This window comes from Protopterus annectens, chromosome 4.part0 (genome assembly GCF_019279795.1).
Source record: "Protopterus annectens isolate FY-2018-M chromosome 4.part0, PAN1.0, whole genome shotgun sequence".
In the NCBI taxonomy this organism is placed as follows: Eukaryota; Metazoa; Chordata; order Ceratodontiformes; family Protopteridae; genus Protopterus; species Protopterus annectens.
In genome coordinates this window covers 77,382,501-77,402,769 of record NC_056733.1, presented here as the reverse complement: position 1 = coordinate 77,402,769, position 20,269 = coordinate 77,382,501, and the positions used below count along the sequence as shown (strand labels likewise).

At 40.8% G+C, this 20,269-nt stretch overlaps 1 protein-coding gene across 2 annotated transcripts in view; it reads right to left on the bottom strand.

Moving 5' to 3' along the window:
• Positions 1-20,269, bottom strand: part of RNF157 (ring finger protein 157) — a 1,565,029-nt gene that overhangs the window by 140,618 nt on the left and 1,404,142 nt on the right. The window contains exon 17 of one of the 2 annotated variants that reach the window (XM_044068100.1): positions 19,743-19,791. The exons of the other annotated variant lie outside the window; for it this stretch is intronic. Within the exon in view, the coding sequence (XP_043924035.1) occupies positions 19,743-19,791 (49 nt within the window). The remainder of the gene's footprint in view (positions 1-19,742; positions 19,792-20,269) is intronic. 2 annotated transcript variants of the gene reach the window in all.

Here is a 20,269-nt window from a genome sequence, read left to right as displayed (position 1 = left end):
AAGGCCACAGGGCAAAGCAGAGAACTGCCAGAAAGCAACAAAGAAATGTAAAAACTTCCTGAAAAGGGGATGAAGTGGGATATTGAGATAACCATCCTTGAGATCCAGAGATACCAGGTAAGCCTGAAGAAGCAGAAGATGGAACAAAGCCTGAAGGGGCAACATACGAAGAGAGGGAACCCTCAGAAATGTATTTAGATGAGAGAGCTCTAAAATTGGTCTCAAATTACCCTCTCTTTCCTGGGTACTAGGAACATTCTGGCGTAAAAACCTCCTCCCCCTTTGGAAAACTGGAGTACCCTGAGTCCAAGAGATCCCAAAGCACCTCTGGAAAGGACAGCTGCTCCTGAGGGGGCTTAGGAATTTCTCTTAAAAGGGGGAAGAAATTTCCAGTCCATGAAATACCCTTGGCGGATAATGGACACAACCCAGGAATCCTGAGTAGTCTTTAACCAAACAGGGGAAAAGAGAAAGCCGAAGAGAAAGAGGAATGTGGCTGGGAAGAATAGGATAGTCAGACAGCACCTGGTTTATAAGGAAAAGGAGACTTCTGGGGCACAGAATTCTGACTAGCTTTAGCAGGAGGAGCCCGCTTCCCACCTTTCCTGCCCTTGAGGGGAGAGCAAGAATGGCTACAAACAAAGGCTGGCTTATTAAGGTAATTTCTCTGAAACACAAGTGCAGAAGAAACAAAAACATGTTTAAGTTCCTGTAAAGCCTTGCACTGATCCGGAAGGGACTTAAATCAGCAGCAGCTTCCCCAACAAGTGTTTATTATCCAGAGGAGCACCCAACGTAACCTTAATATCATCAGGCAAAGGTTGAAGCCGAAGTCAAGAATACCTCCTCATCATAAATCCAAAGGCAGCAGCACTAGAGGAAACATCTGCTGCATCATAACTACACTTGATGGAAAGATGAGCCACCTGGGAGGAAGTTCCTAACAAGGAAAGAGCAGTATTCTTCCCTTTAGAGTATGGAAAATCAGAAATTACCTGACAGGCCATGGAAAGAACAGCCAACATGTACCCGGACATATGGGTCTGATAACTGACCGCCCTAAAACCTAAAGCAGCAGAGGCATAAAACTGTTATCCCCAACCTTTCCATTGTTCTGCTATCTTTATCCGAAGGCAATAACTTAAGAGAAGGAAGCAACTGAGATGGTTTGTCAGAAGACACAGACACCACTGAAGGCTCAGCAGAAGGGTACTTATAAGAAATTTACAGTCCTCAGGCACCTTATAAAACCTATCGTGTTTCTTTGGAGCAGGGGGCTAGGAGTCGGAACCCTTAGGAGCATTAGAAAAGGCATCCAACAATGCAGCCAGAACATGAGGTACAGCAGAAGGCCTGGGAGAGTCCATCTGCAGGAGCTCATGTTACCTTTTCTGTACTTCAGAAACCTGACAATAAGCCCATTTAAAAAAAATTCTTCATTCGAGAACCTGTCTCTCCAAAAGAAATTTCCTCAAAAGGAGCATCAGGACAAGATTCCTCTTCCTCAGACCCATAACCTAAAGGAGAGAGAATGAGAGGAGTAGGCAAGGGATTCCTTATCTGAATCTGCCTCCTCCTCCTCCTCCTTAGAGAAATCCGGCTCCCTGCATCTTTCAAGGTGAGTAGAGGACCAAGGAGGAGCTGGAACAGCAACACCCTGACAAGGTTTTAAAGCCAAGGCATTAAATAACCCCCAAGTGAAACACTGCCATTCACTCTGGGGGTCCTTAGCAGCTGGAGTAACATGTTTAGTTTTTTGCTTTTTTTCTTTAAGGGGACATCCAGCTTATGAAAAGAAGGTGGCTCCAACCCCAGACAGCATTCAATAACTGCAACAAGAACTTCTTCCCTGACTAAAATTTGAGGAACACCCCTAAGCCCCTTGGAAATAATCAGCCGCAGTTCCCCTGAACATCCGATGCAGACGTCTGAAAGGCCTCCAAGGATGTGCCTAAGGTCTTGATGTTGAACTGAAGAAAGACTACATTAACAGGTGATTTGTGTCTAACCTGTATGGGAAAGCCACCTATTCCAATTCCCTCTTATATTTTGATAGTTTTCACCCCCTATATAGAAAAAGGCCATAGTTAAAGGCCAGCTAGTGAGACTAGCTAGAATGGTATGAGATTCGGATACCATTTTACTACAGAAAGAGAAATTGAAGGACATGTTGAATAGGGGGTACCCTAGAGAATTTTTGAAGGGAATATTTTGTGAAGTTGTAGCAAAAAGAAGGAATAGCTTTTAAAAACTATTGTTGGGCTCCGCTGACAGAATTGGGGCCATCAAGGATAAGCATGGTTTCAACAGGAGCTGTATCCTCAAATGCAATAGCAATGTTGAGGTTACTAGGGACATCACCACCAGTAAGTGGACATTTTTTGAGGTCTGCAACTTTAATAAAGAGAAGATAGGGCCTTTATCTATGTTCAGTTTTAGAAGGTACTGTAAATTCAAGGACATCCTTGAAAAAGGACTAGTAGGGTTTAGAGTGAATAGAAATGGTAAACTGTCCAAGTGTGGTAGGTGTTCACAATGTCCATACATACTTGAAGCTACTAGTATCCATGTGGTTGGTCATGGATATATTTACAGTCCCAACAGATGCTCGTGTGACACAAAGAGGGTAGCTTACGCTACTTTGTGTTAACGGTCTAATTCCTTTTACATTGAAAAAACAGAAAGAGCATTAAGGGGTGGAATACATGACAGAAAGAGCATTAAGGGGTGGAATACATGAACACATGAGGGACATTAAAAACCAAAATTCCAATAATGCCCTCTGGAAACCTATTCATGACTGCTATGGCCGTTCCTTTAAATTTATTATAGAGTCCTTAGAATGTGATCCAAGAGAAGGGCCTTGGAAAACATTGCTAGAATGTAAGGAACTTGAATGGCAGGTAAGAACTAATGCCAATAGTCCAGCTGGCTTAAGTGGTTCCTTATCTATTACCTGCCTGTTACAAATGAAGGCTCTCACAAGACAACAACATGCATTTGTTAAGGTATACTCTTATCATTGTAAGTCTAGATACTTTTTAGCATGCTTATGTTTCCAGTATGTGGATTAACTTCCTCAATGTGTCTTTTCGTGGAATATTTAAGCTCAAATATTGAATGGTTTTGCACTCAAGTTTTTAATTTTTAATTAGGGTAGTATAATTATTATTAATTGGCTTTTTGGGTGGTGCTCTTAATCAGATGCTATTATACATTTTTTGCCAAGATGTGGGCACTACACTCTAATGAAGCCGTATTGTACTGTTTGGGATGAAACTGCATAGTGTGCTATGTCTTATTTTTCTTTTTACATTCCTGCAATAAACGGTTGCGTTTTGGACCTTGATCTGCCTGTGTGGATTTTTCAACAATACAGTACCACTGCATTTATTTGGACATTTATTGCTGCTTAGATAGGGACTGTGCCAAAAGGATCATTTGTTGATAAATAAAGTCATAATGGGGAACTGCAAAAAGGGGAAAATCAAAGTATAGCATGGATAGATTATAAAAAGCATTTGACAGTATCCCAAATTCATTAAAGGAGTGCTTACAGATGTGTAAAGATACACCCTACACTAATCAGTTACAATACAGTGATGATGAAACAGTGGCAAACCCATTTGCAGCTAACTCATGACAAAAGAAAAAAAACAGTATCTCAGGGACAAAAGTTCAAAGGGAGACATTACAGGGTGACTGTCGCCACTGTTCTTTTGTCTTGTCCTTAACCCATTAAGCTTTCTACTCAGCAGACTTGGTCATAGCTACAACTTGGCTCCTAGAAAACAAAGCGTATAAGACTTCTCATCTTTTTGTGGATGATTTAAAACTGTACATTTCATCAGATGAGGGAACTGAAAGCACAACTGCAACTGGTCAAAACTTTCTCAGATGACAAAAACTGTCATTTGCTCTTGATAAATGTGCAAAAGTAACACTAAAGCATAACAGCTGCAGCACCAAGGAAATATCATCTGGGAAAGGAATGTGATATAAAGGAACTTGAGCAGATGGGATTGTATAAATATTTGGGAAATGATGAAAGATCAACAGTAAAATATGAGCAAATGCAAACAAAACCCAGTAAGAAATATTTTAGAAGACTAAAATTAATACTCAAAACAGCCCCCACGTCTACGAACAAAGTCCAAGTTATAAACCAACTTGCTCTACATGTTTTAACTTACATTTTTGGAGTGATTAACTGACCCTAAATGGTACTGGATCAGTTAGATATGAAAACAAGAAAAATGCTTCACTTTTATCAAATGATACATAACAAATAAGTGCATACCAAGATTACATGTTCCTCATTCTAAAGGAGGTATGAGCCTTGAAACTGATTACATGTATAGATCAGCAATTGTACAACTGCCTACATATATGCTGACTTTCCCAGATCCAAAGTGAGAGCTTTAAAATGTAGGGAAGTCTAAGACGACTTCCCTGCTAACTTTAGCAGAAGCATATCTATGTCCAGCAGGAATGGAAATTAAACCAGATGCTGACAAAACTCAAACACCAAATGAATCTGCCAAAAAAACAAAAGAAAACATAAGGCGGCTCAGATGAGAAGATAAGAAAAGAGAAAATATAGTTGCAAGTACAGAAAGCTCCTGGAATAACCTCATGTCAATCAGGATCTGATGCAGGAATGGTTAAGGAGAGGTGAATTTACACTAAAAGACAAAAGGTTAATATTGGTGGCCCAGGACATTGGCTTATGTACACGTTGGTTTACAAATTTCATTGAACATGTGGGAGAAAGATAAATGCAGGTTCTATAAAACATAACTGGAAACAGTTGTACATCTTGTTGCTGGGTGTGATACGCTAATGGCAGAGGGCCTGTACACTGAAAGGCATAATAACGCAGCAACTGTTGCATTGGGGACTGTGCAAATACTACAATACTGAAGTAGATGAGAAGCACTGGAAAAATGAGCCACAAAACATGACCGGAATGAAGATGTTTACATCATATGGGATCACCCATTACCAACAGTTCAAAAAACAGATGTGAGAAAACCAGATACAATAGTTCATGAAAAGGAAACAAAAGTAGCACAGATCACTGAAATTGCTACACTTGTGTCTTGCATTCAGAGACACACACAAGGTCATAAAATATCAAGAATTGCAGGCAGAAACAAGTGCAATGTGTAAAGATGATACCCAGACAGTTCCAATAGTAGTAGGAGCAATGGGTCTTATAAAAAAAAAAAAATAATTTACAATCTTATTTAGATATGTTACTGATGCATGTAACTCCATCTAAATTACATAAGGAGTCAATTCTGGACACATTGTGGGTGCTGCAAAGAGCACTTCTGGCTAACAGAGATTGAAATAATACCAATTTCACGAACTGTAATCATACTCTGAATTAGGAATGGCGTCCATTCCTGTCATGGTATTAGAAAGCCAAAAGACTTGGCTAAATTAAACCCAAGGATACCAAGTGCTAGGAGACTGGCAACAGAAAGGAAACAAGCAGGCTGACCATCCATCTTGGTGCAAAGATTCTGAGAATTAATAAGGATTACATGCAGTTAATATGATAGTTAATGAGCTTTACTGTGGTGGAATGCAGTTATGTAGATTTCTTTTTACAGAGTTATTATATGAATTAAATGAGGTAAATTAAGTTGAGCTGGTAGGGGTACTCTGCTTGACTCAATGTCTATTAAGTAACTTGGGTTCACTTCAACTGCACAATGAACAGGAAGAAGTGCTATGCTACTATAGAGTTTGACCTACATGGAACAACTGTAAGCTGCTTCAGACAGTATAATGCATGTAAGACAGGAAGAGCAGGAGGCTATTAAAAGCAAAACTGATAGGAGCTGAAAATATTCAAAGGATCACAGTGGCCAATAGCAAACAATCTCCAAAGTTCTATAGCACTCCGAGGCCTACAAATGGCTGGATTCCCCCTCTATCTCACTAGACCAGACATGATGCATTTGTAATTAAATTACTGAAAACACAAAAAAAAGTGTACAGCTATCACAGTAGAGTAAGTAGAAAAAAAGCATTTATCCCAGATCTTGAAGGGCTGATTGACTATTAAGATAAACGCAGGTGGTTTATGTAACTATGGTAAATACAGAAAATATACAAAAGGCTGTCCAATGAATGGTAGTCCTCATCACAGATGGTACAAGTTTAACAATCAGATGGAAAACAAATTGATGGGTACCGGACTGTGCACTACACAGGCAGGATTATATCAAGTTGAAGGTAACCCGAGCTTTAGCATTCTAAGGAGATGAACTTCCAGTTTGACGTTCTAGTACTCACTCTACTGAGCAGATGAGATGAGACTGGGAGGAGTGCCCAAAGACAATTTGTAGAATGGGTAGAAAAAGAGCCACTATGTAAAAATTAGCAACATTGGTTGGATGGGCACCCCATATTTAGTATCTATGGAAAACAGTGAGAGAGTAAACGTATTTAAATATCTAAATGGGAGTCATTTCACAAAACAGTAGCTTTGTATTCAATGACTAAAGCCAATGAAGGAGGGGGATAGACATTTAAGGTCCAATTAATATAAGAGGCAGACAACAAGAGACCTCAGGTTTAAAAACACAAGAGCAAAACTCAAATGATTAAGAAAATATCTATAAAGATTCTGTTGGGGATAATGAAGCTGCTAAATGAATAAAAGTAGCTAAAGGAAACAGTAAGAAATGGAAATACAGACAATGTGAAAGGATGAAGTAAAAGTGAGATGAAATAAAAGTGGCCCAGATGCTGCATCAAACATCTGTCAAAAAGTACTAACATCTTTGCACTGTGATACAAGTTCAAATAAAATGTACTTTATACATAGCCTACTCCTTCTTGAAAGAGATCTGTGTTCCATTCTAAATACTTTGCTTTCCAACAATGCATATATTCTATACAGGAACTGATGCAGCAGGGTTAATCTTCATTTAGATGAAAATTCAATCACATCAAAGGAAAAGAAAGGTAATAAAAGAAAATTATGCACCACAAAGGATCAGCTATTACCAAAACAGAAGTATAATACAGAGCTGTAAAAAAGGAGAAGAACTTAAGTATGCCACAGCTTATAAATATAATTTGAACACGCATGGATCATACAGTGCTTACAGATGTACAAAATACAACATACATTGATAAATTAAACTGTAGTCACTATGAAAAAGTGGCAAACCACTTTATAGCTCAACAGTCTACAAATTACTAGTTCAGTCGCAAAAAATGCTAATTACTATCTCAACATTTACTGAGGGGTAGTCATGGTGATTCTGTCAACTGCGGTTTTGCCTTGCCTACAACTCATTAACAGTCTATGCTATGCTGTGGCTACAACTTGACTTCCAAAAAACACACAACCAAATTACATCTCAACTTTGTGTGTGGATGACTTAAAACTGTATAGCTCATATGACAAGCATCTCAAAAGTACAACTACAAATGTTTTAAACTTTTCAGGTAAGGTTAAGAATGACATCTGGTCCTGATGACTGTATCAAAGCACCAGTTACAGCAGAAAAACTGAATCAAGAAAACATCACCCTGAGAGGGAGATGCAATATAAATGAATTGAAAAAGACGGAGTGTATAAATATTATGGAAGAGATGAAGTGTCAGCAACACAGAATGAACAAATGAGAGCAAAGCTTGATAAGCAATAACTAGATGAAAAAAAACACTAATTCTGAAAACTGCCTTAACAACTAAGAATACAGTTCAAGCTATAAATAGGTTTGCACACCCTGTCCTAATCTATACCTGTGGTGTGAGTAAAAAAAGTAACGTCTTTCGGCTTTTCCCGGTTAGGGGCAGCCACAGCGGAACTGCGGTCCGCTAATGATTGGCAGTAGATTTTTATGGTGCTGAGTTGCCAGCTTGACGCCAAACCTTCATAGAAGGCACACCCATTCACGCACGCACCTACCTGCATGTCTTTAAATGTTACTCGACCATGGGGGGGGGACATGCAGACTCCACACAGAAGGCACTCCAGCTGAGAATTGAACAGGAGAACCTCTTGCTGTGAGGCGACAACACTAACCGCTGCATCACCGCGGCCATTATACCTGTGGTGTGAGTGATGGCCCCAAAAAGTGTTGGAGCAGCTGGATAGCAAAACAAGAAAACTGCTTCATGCTTATCAGTGTCCGTCAAGGCTGTATGTTTCTCAGTATGGAGGATGCATGGTCCTCCTTGAAAATGACTACATGCATAGATCTCCAGTAATGGGCTGCATATGTACTGAGTATTGCCATCATATGCAAAGTGAAAACAATGGGGAAAATCAAGTCTGAGATGACATCTGTGCTCAGATCAGCAGAACCACATGAAAGAAAATCAGTCACAAGTCAATAAAAAATAGGTAAGCAACTAAGTGCTAAAAAAAGAATATAAATACGGTGACCAAAAACAAAGTGGAAAAAAAATCAAAAAGCCCCCAGTCACAGTGGCAAGTGTAGAGAATAGAAGCATGAAAGCCTAAGGAAAGCTGAATTTAAAAACATGAAAAGACAAAGCTAATTTCGACAGCTCAAGATAGTGTACTGCATAAGCTGTAGTTCACTAAATGTATAGAAAAAGTGAGAGAGAGAAAAATACAGGTTTGGCAGCATACAACTATAAATATTTGCCTATCTGGTTCCTGGTTGCAATATACAGTGGATATAAAAAGTTTACACACCCCTATTAAAATGCCAGGTTTTTGTAATATAAAAAAATGGGACCATAATAAATCATTTCAAAACTTTTCCCACCTTTAATGTGATCTATAACCTGTACAATTCAAATGAAAAACAAGCAAATCTGTTAGGGGAAAAAATATAAAAAATAAAAAACGTACAACAAGCTGGTTGCACAAGTTTGCACACCCTTAAACTAATATTTTGTTGAAGCACCTTTTGATTTAATTACAGAATTCAGTCTTCTTGAGTCTATCAGCATGGCACATCTTGACTTGGCAATATTTGCCCATTCTTCTTTGCAAAAGCACTCCAAATCTGTCAGATTGTGAGGGCATCTCTTGTGCACAGCCCTCTTCAGGTCACTCTGCAGATTTTCTATAGGATTTATGTCTGGGCTCTGGCTGGGCCATTCCAAAACTTTAATTTTCTTCTGGTGAAGCCATTCTTTTGTTGATTTGGATGTATGCTTGGGGTTGTTGTCGTGTTGAAAGGTGAAACTCCTCTTCATCTTCAGCTTTCTAGCAGACACCTGAAGGTTTTGGGCCTAAAGTGACTGGTATTTGGAACTGTTCATAATTCCCTCCACCTTGACTAAAGCCCCAGTTCCAGCTGAAGAAAAGCAACCCCAAAGGATGATACTGCCACCACCATGCTTCACCGTGGGGATGGTGTTCTTTTGGTGATGTGAAGTGTTGTTTTTGTGCCAAACGTACCTTTTAGAATTGTGACCAGAAAGTTCAACCTTGGTCTCATCAGACCATAACACATTTTCCCACATGCATTTGGGAGACGATGTATTGTTTTGCAAAGTTTAGCTGGGCCTGGATGTTTTTCTGTGTAAGAAAAGGCTTCCGTCTTGCAACCCTACCCCCCAGAGCCCAGATGTATGGAGAATGCGGGTGATTATTGTCACATGTAGTACACAACCAGTACTTGCCAGAAATTCTGCCAGCTCCTTCAGTGTTGCTGTAGGTTTCTTGGCAGCCTCCCTGACCAGTTCATCAATTTTGGAGGGGCGTCCAGTTCTTTGCAACATCACTGTTGCCCTATATTTTTTCCACTTTTTGATGATGGTCTTCACTGTGTTTCATGGTATATCCAATGCTGTGGAAATTTTTTTACCCTTCTCCTGACTGATACCTTTCAACAATGAGATCCCTTTGATGCTTTGTAAGCTCTCTGCGAGCCATGGCTTTTGCTGTAGCAGGCAACTGAGTAAATGTCAGGAAAATCCTGCTAGGACAGCTGTATTTTATTTGGGGTTAATAAGAGTCTCTTTAATTGATGGCAGGCGTATACCCAAGAAGACCAAATGCTGTAATTAAATCAAAAGGTGCTTCAACAAAGTATTAGTTTAAGGGCGTACACACTTATGCAACCAGCTTATTGTAAGTTTTTTATTTTTGTATTTTTTCCACTAACCGATTTCTTTGTTTTTCAACTGAATTATAGAGATTATAGGTCACATTAAAGGTGGGAAAAGTTTTGAAATTATTTATTGTGGTCTCATTTTTTTTTATCACAAAAACCTGGCATTTTAACAGGAGTGTGTAAACTTTTTATATCCATTGTACTTATGGCAGAAGATCTAGACACTAAAAGAAACAGTAATGTGACAAGACTGTTACACTGGAGAGTGTGTGATTATTACAATCCACGAGTAGTTGACAATCACAGAAAACATGAACCACAAAGAATTACTGAAAATGAATTAAGGATCACGTGGGACCATCCATTACCAACAGATACAACAGAATTAATAAAATCAGATATAGCTGTTGAAGGAAAAAAAAGATAAAATAGCATTAATTATTGAAATGGTTACATCTAGCAACTACAGCTTCATGCATGTTGAGACTAAGTTTTAAAAAAACAGTATATGTAAGCAGAAAAGTACAGTTGTGTACCTACCATAAATATAGATGTTCGAGTGTATTCACTGTTGCAGTCATTACTCTTGGGTTATCCTGCTGGCAGGCTACCCGCAGTCGGCCTGAATTCCAAAGTCTTGGTCCGGTTGCTGTCGCCTCTTCCCTGACGTCAGTGCGCCAGGGGTATAAAAGATGCAGCCGACGCCATTTTCTTCAGTTTTTCTTGCCCCAGATGTCAGGTGCCCCCCAAAAGGGTAGGCTAAATAAAATATGCCAATAAACATGCATGCACGAAAGTAAACATTTCCTTCATCTACAAGCAAATACACCACATAGGTTGTACAGAATAGAGAAGTACAGATAAGACCCACAAAAGAAAGGGGGGTGGTGGGAGGGTAACCTGGACTGCAACAGTGAATACACTCGAACATCTACATTTATGGTAGGTACACAACTGTACTATGTTCATAGTGTTTCAATGTTGCAGTCATTACCCTTGGGTAGAATCCCAAAGCCGAGGATGGGTGGCTGGGCTAAATAGGATTAGGAGAGGTTATGAGGCCCTGCACAACTGCAGTGGCAAAGCCTGCTCTGGATATGGAGTAGAGAGGTAAGTGGTAGTGCTTTGTAAAAGTGTGCACTGAACTCCAAGTTGCAGCCTCTAAGATGTCTTTGGTTGGTACTCCTCTTTGGAAGGCTGCTCTGGTTGAATGTGGCCTAATGCCCTTAGGCACTGATTTGCCATGCTGTGAGTAGCAGAAACAAATGCAATGGCCTATCCATTTTGAAGTAGTCTGTTTTGAGATAGCCTTTCCTCGTGATCCTGCAGCATATGCCATTAAAAGTTGCTTAGTCTTTCTGAAAGCTTTAGTTCTGTCCAAGTAGAAGCGTAGCTGTCTGTGTATGTCCAAAGAATGAAGCAGTCTCTCACCCTTGTGTTGTGGGTTTGGATAAAAGGTAGGCAAGCGAATGGTTTGGTTAAGGGCCACACTGGACACCACCTTAGGCATAAATGTAGGGTTCATCCTCAAAGAAACCCTGTCTGGATGGAAAATGATAAAAGGTTCCACAGCCATGAGTGCCTGTAACTCAGAGACTCATCTTGCAGAAGTTATTGCTAAGAGCAGAGCTGTTTTCCAGGATAAGAATTTTAGATCAGCTGTTGAGGCTGGCTCAAAAAAAGGCAGTGTGAGTTTCTCCAAGACATAATTAAGGTCCCATGTAGGTACTGATGCTCTCCTTGGAGGTCTTATGTTTTTGGCCCATCTGAGGTACTGCCTTATTAAAGGATGAGAAAACATAGGTGGTTCCATATTGTAATGGGCTGAAATGGCAGAGGCATGAATCTTAATTGATGAAAAGGATAGGCCTTTGTCCAGCATCTCAGTTAAGTATTGTAAAATCTGAGGAATATTTGGTACAAACGTGTCAATTCCTTGTTCCTGGTTCCAAGCACAGAATCTTTTCCATTTTTCTGCATAAGATTTTCTGGTACTGGGCCTCCTGGCATCCAAAATAACATCCATCACAGCTTTGGAAAGAGGAGTGTTCTGAATGGCTAAATTATCTGCCATGCTGCCAGATTTAAGGTCCTGAGTTGGCTGTGCAAGATCTGATTGTTTTTTTGGGTCAGTAAGTGAGATATTTGAGGCAATGTCTAGGCTGGACCTAGAGACAAGTTCTTTAGGATTGGGTACCAGTGCTGGCGTGGCCAGTCTGGGGCAATCAGTATCATTTTTGGCTTCTCTTGTCTGACCTTTAGGAGTACCTTGGGGAGGAGAGGCAGTGGAGGAAAGGCATATACTGTTAGGTTTTTCCAGCTGAAGGATAGGGCATCCACTTTCCTTGCTTGCGATAAGTCCTTGTGCAGAATCTCTGTAGCTGGCAGTTGTGAGGGAAGGCAAATAGATCTATGTCTGGGCATCCCCATTTCCTTGTTATCATGCTGAAGACTTCTGGGTCCAGTTTCCACTTGTGGGGATCCATAAGGTTTCTGCTTAGTTCATCTGCCAGAGTATTTATTTTTCCTGGCAGGAATTGTGCTTGCAGGTGAACTTGATAAGTCAATGCTGTGTCCCACAAAGTCATGGCTTGTCTGCAGAGGGGGTAGGAATGTGTGCCTCCCTGCTTGTTTATGTACCACATGACTGTAGTATTGCCCGTCTTTATCAGTAGTTGTCCTGGATGAAGTTGATCCTTGAAAGCTGTAAGGGCATTCTGAACAGCTAGCATCTCTTTTTGATTGATATGAAGATGCATCTGGCTTGCGGGCCATGTGCCCTGAATACATTTTCCTGCCACGTGGGCCCCCCAGGTGTAATCTGATGCATCCGTTGTTAGTGTCTGCCTGGCTGTGGGTAAAGTGAATGGCTGCCCCTTGTTGTGGTGACAGGCCTGTGCCTACCATCGAAACTCCTGTTGCAGGCACGGAATGAGGGTAATTATTGTTTCCAGGCTGTGGCAATGTTGAGTCCAAACACTTTTTAGATGCCATTTCAGTTTCTTCATATGCAGTCTGGCATATGGAATTAGTAGAATGCAGGATGCCATGAAGCCCAAAGCCTGCAGAATTTTCCTTGCAGATAACTGGGTCTTTGTTGCCAACAGTTTGAAGTAAGAAGTCAGTTGCCTTTGTTTGTCTGGCGTGAGATAAGCCATCTGGGCAGTTGTATTTAAACTTGCACCCAGGAATATTATCTCTTGAGAGGGTACTAGTTTTGATTTCTTTTCATTTACTGTGTACCCTAGGCAAATTAATAATCTTTTTACAAACATCAGATGCTTTAGAAGAATGTCCTTGTTCTCTGCTTGAATAAGGCAGTCATCCAAGTAAGGATATATTTGAATTCCTCTTTGTCTGAAAAATGCAATTACTGGTGCCAGGCATTTTGTGAAGACCCTGGGCGCAGTAGATAAACCAAAGGGCAGTGCAGAGAATTGGTAATGCATTGAGCCAGCTATGAATCTGAGGTATCTTCTGCAAGATTGTCTGATTGGGACATGCAGGTATGCCTCTTTTAGGTCCAAAGTTACGAGCCAAGCCTTCTTGCCCAGCATGGGCAGTAGCTGCTGCAGTCTCAACATTTTGAACTTTGGAACATCCAGAAATGTGTTTAGAATAGACAGGTCCAGTATTGGTCTCCAGGCTTTGTCCTTTCTGGGCACCAAGAAAAGTCTCGAGTAAAAACCTTGTCCCTGCTCCTGTTGTGGTACTCGCTGAATGGCCCTCATGTCCATGAGGGATAAAACTTGCTTTTGTGCCTCTGCCCATTGATTGTGTGGCAGGTCTGGCATACCTTTTGCCCTTGGCAGGGTATGAAATTGGAACCTGTAGCCCTGAGACACTATGTTCAAGACCCATTTGTCCTGGGTGATCATGTGCCAATTTTGTTGAAAAAGTGCTAGTTTTCCCCCTAAGAGGGTTGCCAAAAGATAAGTGCTTGGTTGTGGCAGAGGAAAGTCATTGGGACTGTTTCCTGTATGGCTGTGATTTGTCTTCTCCGCCTTTGGAGGTAGAAGCACCCCATTGTTTAGACCTGTATGAGCCTTGGGGCTGGGATCTGCCTCTGGGGCGTCTGTATCTGCCTCTTTGTGGCCTTTCTGACACTGGAAAGGATCAATTCTTTGTAGGCCAGTTCCTGCTAAATCTGGGTGGCTGCACCTGTAAAAAAATCCTTAACTGTCTGCATAGATTTTGCTTTGTCCTCCATTTTCTTCAACACCTCTTCTGCTTTAACACCACCAAACAAGGTATCATGCTGTAATGGAGCATCTAATAATTTTGCTTTAACATGATCAGGCAGATTCTGTTCCTTTAACCAAGCATGTCGCCTAATGACAGAATCCGTAACAGCGGCCCTGCAAGAGGCCTCCAGATAATCAAAACCACATTGGAAAGTATGCTTTCCCACTTGTTCAGTTGCATGCAATAAAATCCTGCATATCTTTGTTTTCTGCACATTCAGAATTTAACATTTTCTGTTTAAGCAGTGACAATAAGTATTGCTGATATTTAAGCATATGAAATTGACAATTTAAAGCTCTCACAGCCAAGGTAGCAGAAGTGTAAATCTTTTTCCCCCCATCTGTCCAGTGCCCTAGAATCCCTATCAGAGGGGATAGGGTTTTGTGCAGTGGAAGCCTTGACCCCTTTGGGACCTTGAGAAATAGTTTCTGGGTCAGCAGCAGCGTTTTTATAAAGAAATTTATGTGAATCTGGGACTCTGTAGTATCTGTCTGGCTTAACAGGTGCACGGGGTAAAGAGTCAGGAGACAGGCCGGACTCTGAAAATACATCATCTACAATGTCTAAAACAGGAGGGATAGCAAGAGGCCTGTGCTGGGGTAGTAAAAGAAAATCTCTAAGCCTTTTCTTAGATTCTGAGTAGTCTTGGCTCTCCCAGTGGAAGTGCTCCCTCATGGTATGCAGGGTTTCCCCAAAAGAAAAATCCTCAGGAGGGGAGGCTGAAGGGATAGATTCTTCAGCATCGGAATCCTCATAGGGAGGGAGAGAGTATTCGTGGTCAGAAGAGGAGCCAAAGGAAATGGAAACCTGATCTAAAGATTCATATTCTGTCTCTTGCCTACGCCTCTTCTCAGGAGGGGGATGGGAACTCCTGATCAAAGTAATTAGGTCTTCGGCCATTTTGAGCATCTGTTTTTTAGGCATGGAGGCCTGTCCATGGGCTTGCTGCACTTGTTTCTTTGTCTTTAGTGGTGCTTTAGTCTTTTCCTTTGGAACTGTAGTCGGTTTTATATACAACTGTGTAGGCCTGAAAACACCCTCAGAAGCCGATGCCTGCTCATCGGCTCCGGACCCATCTGAAAGAATATTTTTCAAGTGTCCAATACCTTGAGTTTCCAGAGGCCTAGCCTGCTCCACATGGGAGTCGAAGGCAGCGTGCGGCTCTGAGGTAGCAGGTGTCAGGGGCTGTGAAAGCGCCTCACTGAGAACTGGCAAACCGGCGACTGGCTTAGAAGAAGCCTCATCAGTTTTGGACCTCGGATGCCTGTCCTTTTCCTTTTGTTTCTTGTGAATTGCGGTAGTCGGATGGCTATCCGACGACATCTTGTAATTAAATCTTTGGCCAAAGTAATGAAATGCAAAATCGTACCGGCGCTTATTAGTGCGTTGGTTAAATCTAGCACAAAATCTGCAATTAGCTACATCCTGATCAGGGCCTAGGCAAGGAATACAATAAGAATGGAAGTCCTTATGAGGTATTTGCTTCCCACAAGAAATACAATTATTAACTTTTTCTGACATTGATCTGGAGCAAGAAAAAAGTTTCCCCAACGGGGTACTTAGCTTTAAATGAAGACTTCAGATCTGAAATTCAATCACGAAAATCTCAGGAGTCAGCCGACCGGCACTTGCGAACTGCTTCTGCTTCGGCCACCGCGCGGCAAGAAAGACTGAAGAAAATGGCGCCGACTGCATCTTTTATACCCTGGCGCACTGACGTCAGGGAAGAGGCAACAGCAACAGACGCCGGACCAAGACTTTGGAATTCAGGCCGACTGCGGGTAGCCTGCCAGCAGGATAACCCAAGGGTAATGACTGCAACAGTGAAACACGATGAACATCTACAACAGTGGAGAACAAGTAAACCCAGCTAGTTTCAGAAGCAACAGGAGCAATCAACTTCCAAGTATACTTAAATATGTCACCAATACAGGTACCTCCATATGAACTAACGAAGGAAGGATATCTGGGTACGTTGTTGGTGGTGACAGGAGCACTCTTGGCAAGCATCAAAGACTGAATCAATACTGATTTCATGAAGTTTAATAATACCCTAACTTCGGTACTGGTCCATTCCTGTCACAAAAATAAAACCCCATAATATTTGAATAAAGTAAAATAAAAAAAAAAAAAGAAGGGTCATTCTTTCTAAGAGACAAGGACCTGGGAGTAAGGTTACCACCTGTCTTTCTTTGCAAGGGACAGTCCCTCTTTGGGCAGTTGTGTCCTGTGGAAAAAAACCCTAAATAATGCCAAATGTCCTGAGATTTTAGGAGAAAAAATATTTTCTAAGTTTTCTTTAATAGTTGCATAACAGTTATTTTGTATCTGAGACACCTAAATGTTGTATGAAATAGTATAAGCAACTAAAATGCTTTTATTTTGACAAAAAGTAAAGTTCTGTCCTTTCCAGTGGCTGTGGGTATGTTTTATCCTGCAAAATCTCATGTTTCTACAAAAAAAGTCCCACTTTGTCCATCTGAAAAGGTGGCAACCCTGCCTGGTTATGAGTTCTGGACCCAAGGGAGTGCAGGAGACCCTCCACTTCCCACATCTCTGGCAAGAGGTAGCCTGTACTCATTATTACTCAAAGCAAAAAAACTGTAACAGGCGAGCACCACATGTTGGGCAACAGAACATCTTGTAGGCATACCTGGGTCATAAGAGCTCTTAGCAGAATCCAGCAATGAAATCAGCCCAGACTCCATAACAGTGTGATCCTGCACCTATGAGGACATAAGTGCATCCTTCTGATGTCTGGCTGCCTACCATCACAGTTTCAGTGGAGAAAGTCAAGGAATTGCTCCATGTGAAATGGCTGGAAGCTTTTAAGCTTCATGAGTTTTAATATAATTAAAGTGGTATAGACTTTCCAGGGCCTCATTCGCCTAGGTGGCACTCGTGGATTTCTCTCAAGCTATACTGTAACTGGCAGATGAGTGAAAGCTCATCCTCTGATTAGCTGATGAATAAATTGAGACTTTTTTCAAAGGAATGCAGGCTACGTCAGTGGATGACTTGGCAGGAGGAAATTATGAACGGTATCTGGCCTCTAGTGTCGTTACCTTCTTCCATCAATTCAGTACCAACCTCTGATTCTGTATGGCATCTTCCTGCTGATTACTGAGACTGGCACCTCTATAACTGCAACTATCAAGGAGCATCTGTTTGCCTTCCCATTTCTTTCCATCTGCTATGGGTGGCCAGGTTGAAGTGCTGGCACATACGTCAATGCTGCATGTTGTGCTCCATTCTCATGTGGTTAGTGGGTGTGGGGGTCCTGACTTCTGATTAGAAAACCATGGGACCACTTCAGATGTTTTAAAACTTTAGGTGCAGACCATGTGATTTAGGAGTGAGATGCAAACCAGGAAAGTGCCAGACATGAACTAAGAAGTGAAGGTGTGAAACAAGTTCCACCACAGCATATGATGTCATACAATTTGCATCAGTTCCATATTTACACACCTACATGCAACAGGAAGTCAGGAAATTCTAAAATGTGCCATCTGGAAGGAGAAATCCTAAAAGTTACCAGCTGCAGAATACCTCAAGTCAGATCAACATTCTTTTTCCAAGCACCTTGTCTGTATAGATATTTTATTAGTATTTCATCAATCAACATTTCAAATAGACAAATCTGCAAGGGCCTAAACCTTATCCTGTTTTGTGGTCTTCCACAAATTCAAATAGATTACAATAATTCAAAACTGAACAATGACATTAAAACCAGATTAAATAAAAGGATTCTCAAACAAGACACCTGAGAAATACCACTAGTAATAGAGATTCACGACAACAAGTTTGGACATTAATTCTTAGCTCTTTAATTCAGTCTGATGTCTACTAATGGTAAAACTACTGATATTAACCAATTTTAATCTATTAAGCATCCCAACATGGGGTACAAAATCAAATCCCGTCCCTCATTCAAGGTAAGACTCTCACAGATTTTGTTTCTCGTCAGTAAAACAGGCACAGCCTTTGAGCTGCTGAATTCATTTAAACAATGTCAAAAAAGAACAAATTTCATTACAGAATCCCTTCACAAATTCAAGCATCAGTTACAGCTCCATCTGGGGAAAAAAGGTCAAAAGGATTTTTTTTTCCATACAAGTCAATGTAAGACGTGCACCTGAATACCACTGTTGTAAGCTGTGAATCCTTACCTGCCCATACAGGTCCCACATAATACTGCATGGATTTGCCATTTTACTGTGGGTGACTCAGTAACTTTCACACACTCACATGCATATTATTGTACAAGTTATCCAATACAATGTAAAATTCTGGTGTCAACGCAAGCTTTCCCGACTCTACTAATCTAAACTCACACGTATACTTGCATATACATACTGTCTAGTAGTTCTTGAATGTCACTGCTATTCACTACTGCCAACTAATGAGGTTTCCCTTTGCACTACAACTGTATGTAGCACCCCCTGCATCAAATCTGGGCACTTCTTGAAAGAAACCCCATTGGGGGACAGCAGCAGCAAGTCCAAACATTTTCAAAACAAAGATGATGTCCTTATAAATATATGGACACAGAGTTTTAGCCTCTTACATTTTTTTACTTAAAGTAACAATGAAGCAGGCAGTTTCTGTCCAACTGTTCTTACATGTACCACATAGCGCAAGGAAAAAGTTACAAAAAAATAACCAAGCAGGAATTACAAAACTTTGTTCTATGTGGATTAAATCTCTGGAAGACGAGAACAGCAGTAAACAGAGATGTCGTAAGTCATATTTACTTTGAAGGTAATAAACAGTTAACAGGATGGTGCTAGGCTAGTACATTTTCCCAACAGGTGGTAAAATGTGGTGCTCTGTTTAATTTAACACCATTGCACTGCCACTAAATACAGAACAGCAGCAGCATCTGTCCTAGTAATGTGAACACCAAAAGGACAGTCAGAAATAGTAAATTCGTTGTTACTTTCTGCAGTAGGAACCTACATTATTGTCTCTGAAAAGGTGATGGTCTGTATGCATTTGTGTATCAAGCCAGTTCCCATTACAGGTACTTGTAATTCACCAATATCTTTTTACAGTTCAGTGCTCTTGTGCATGTCCATGTTACTTTTTTTATAGTTCAATGTTCACATACATGTGTACACAGATGTGCATGTTACCTTTCTGCAGCTCAATGCTTATGTACAGGGGTGTCCAGACATGAATGTTATCAGACCTAAAATGAAGACCAAGATGAAGGTACAACTGAATCGAGCGACTTTTTTTCTGTCTCAACCAAGGTGTGTGGCTCTTAAAGAGAAAGTTCTCCTCCTTGGGAGGAGCTCTGCATTTCCATGTCCCACAATATACCCAACAGACTAAATATTTAGCAATTCGCACCCCAATCTGTTAGTTTTAATGAATATTACATTTAGCACAAAACATAATACATATATATATTTCTGAATGTTTTACCATCTTCCTGGCAGGGTGATTCCGAGTCATCTTCTGATACATCATTTCCCTACAACAAAATAAAAAGTTACACAACTACTTGACTCAAAACTGTGAGAACTGCAAACAGTTCCTTTCGTGTTTTAAGTGGTCACGACTTATTCAACCCTGCCACATGGTGATCATGGTGCTTTACACAGACTCCATAAATAAAACATTTTAAAACAAGCAGCTACAATAATTCAGCAGAGCACACCTTTGTCAGCTGGTAAATGCAGACTGTTTGCATGTCACTTGAATTAAGAGAAAATTGTGTGAAGATATAAATGTTCATCCTACTTTAGCTGTTCCCACAAGCTCATGTTACCGGGGGGGGGGGGGGGTCCTTACTGCACTAATACATTTGTGCAGATATCTGCAGCGCTGGTATTCTGGAATGAGAAACTGATATGAATGACAGGAGGAACACTGCAGTCCTTTTAGTTCTGCTCCAGGGCAAGATGGTGGGATGAGACCATCACTTTGTTTCAAGGGGAAAGGTATAAAAC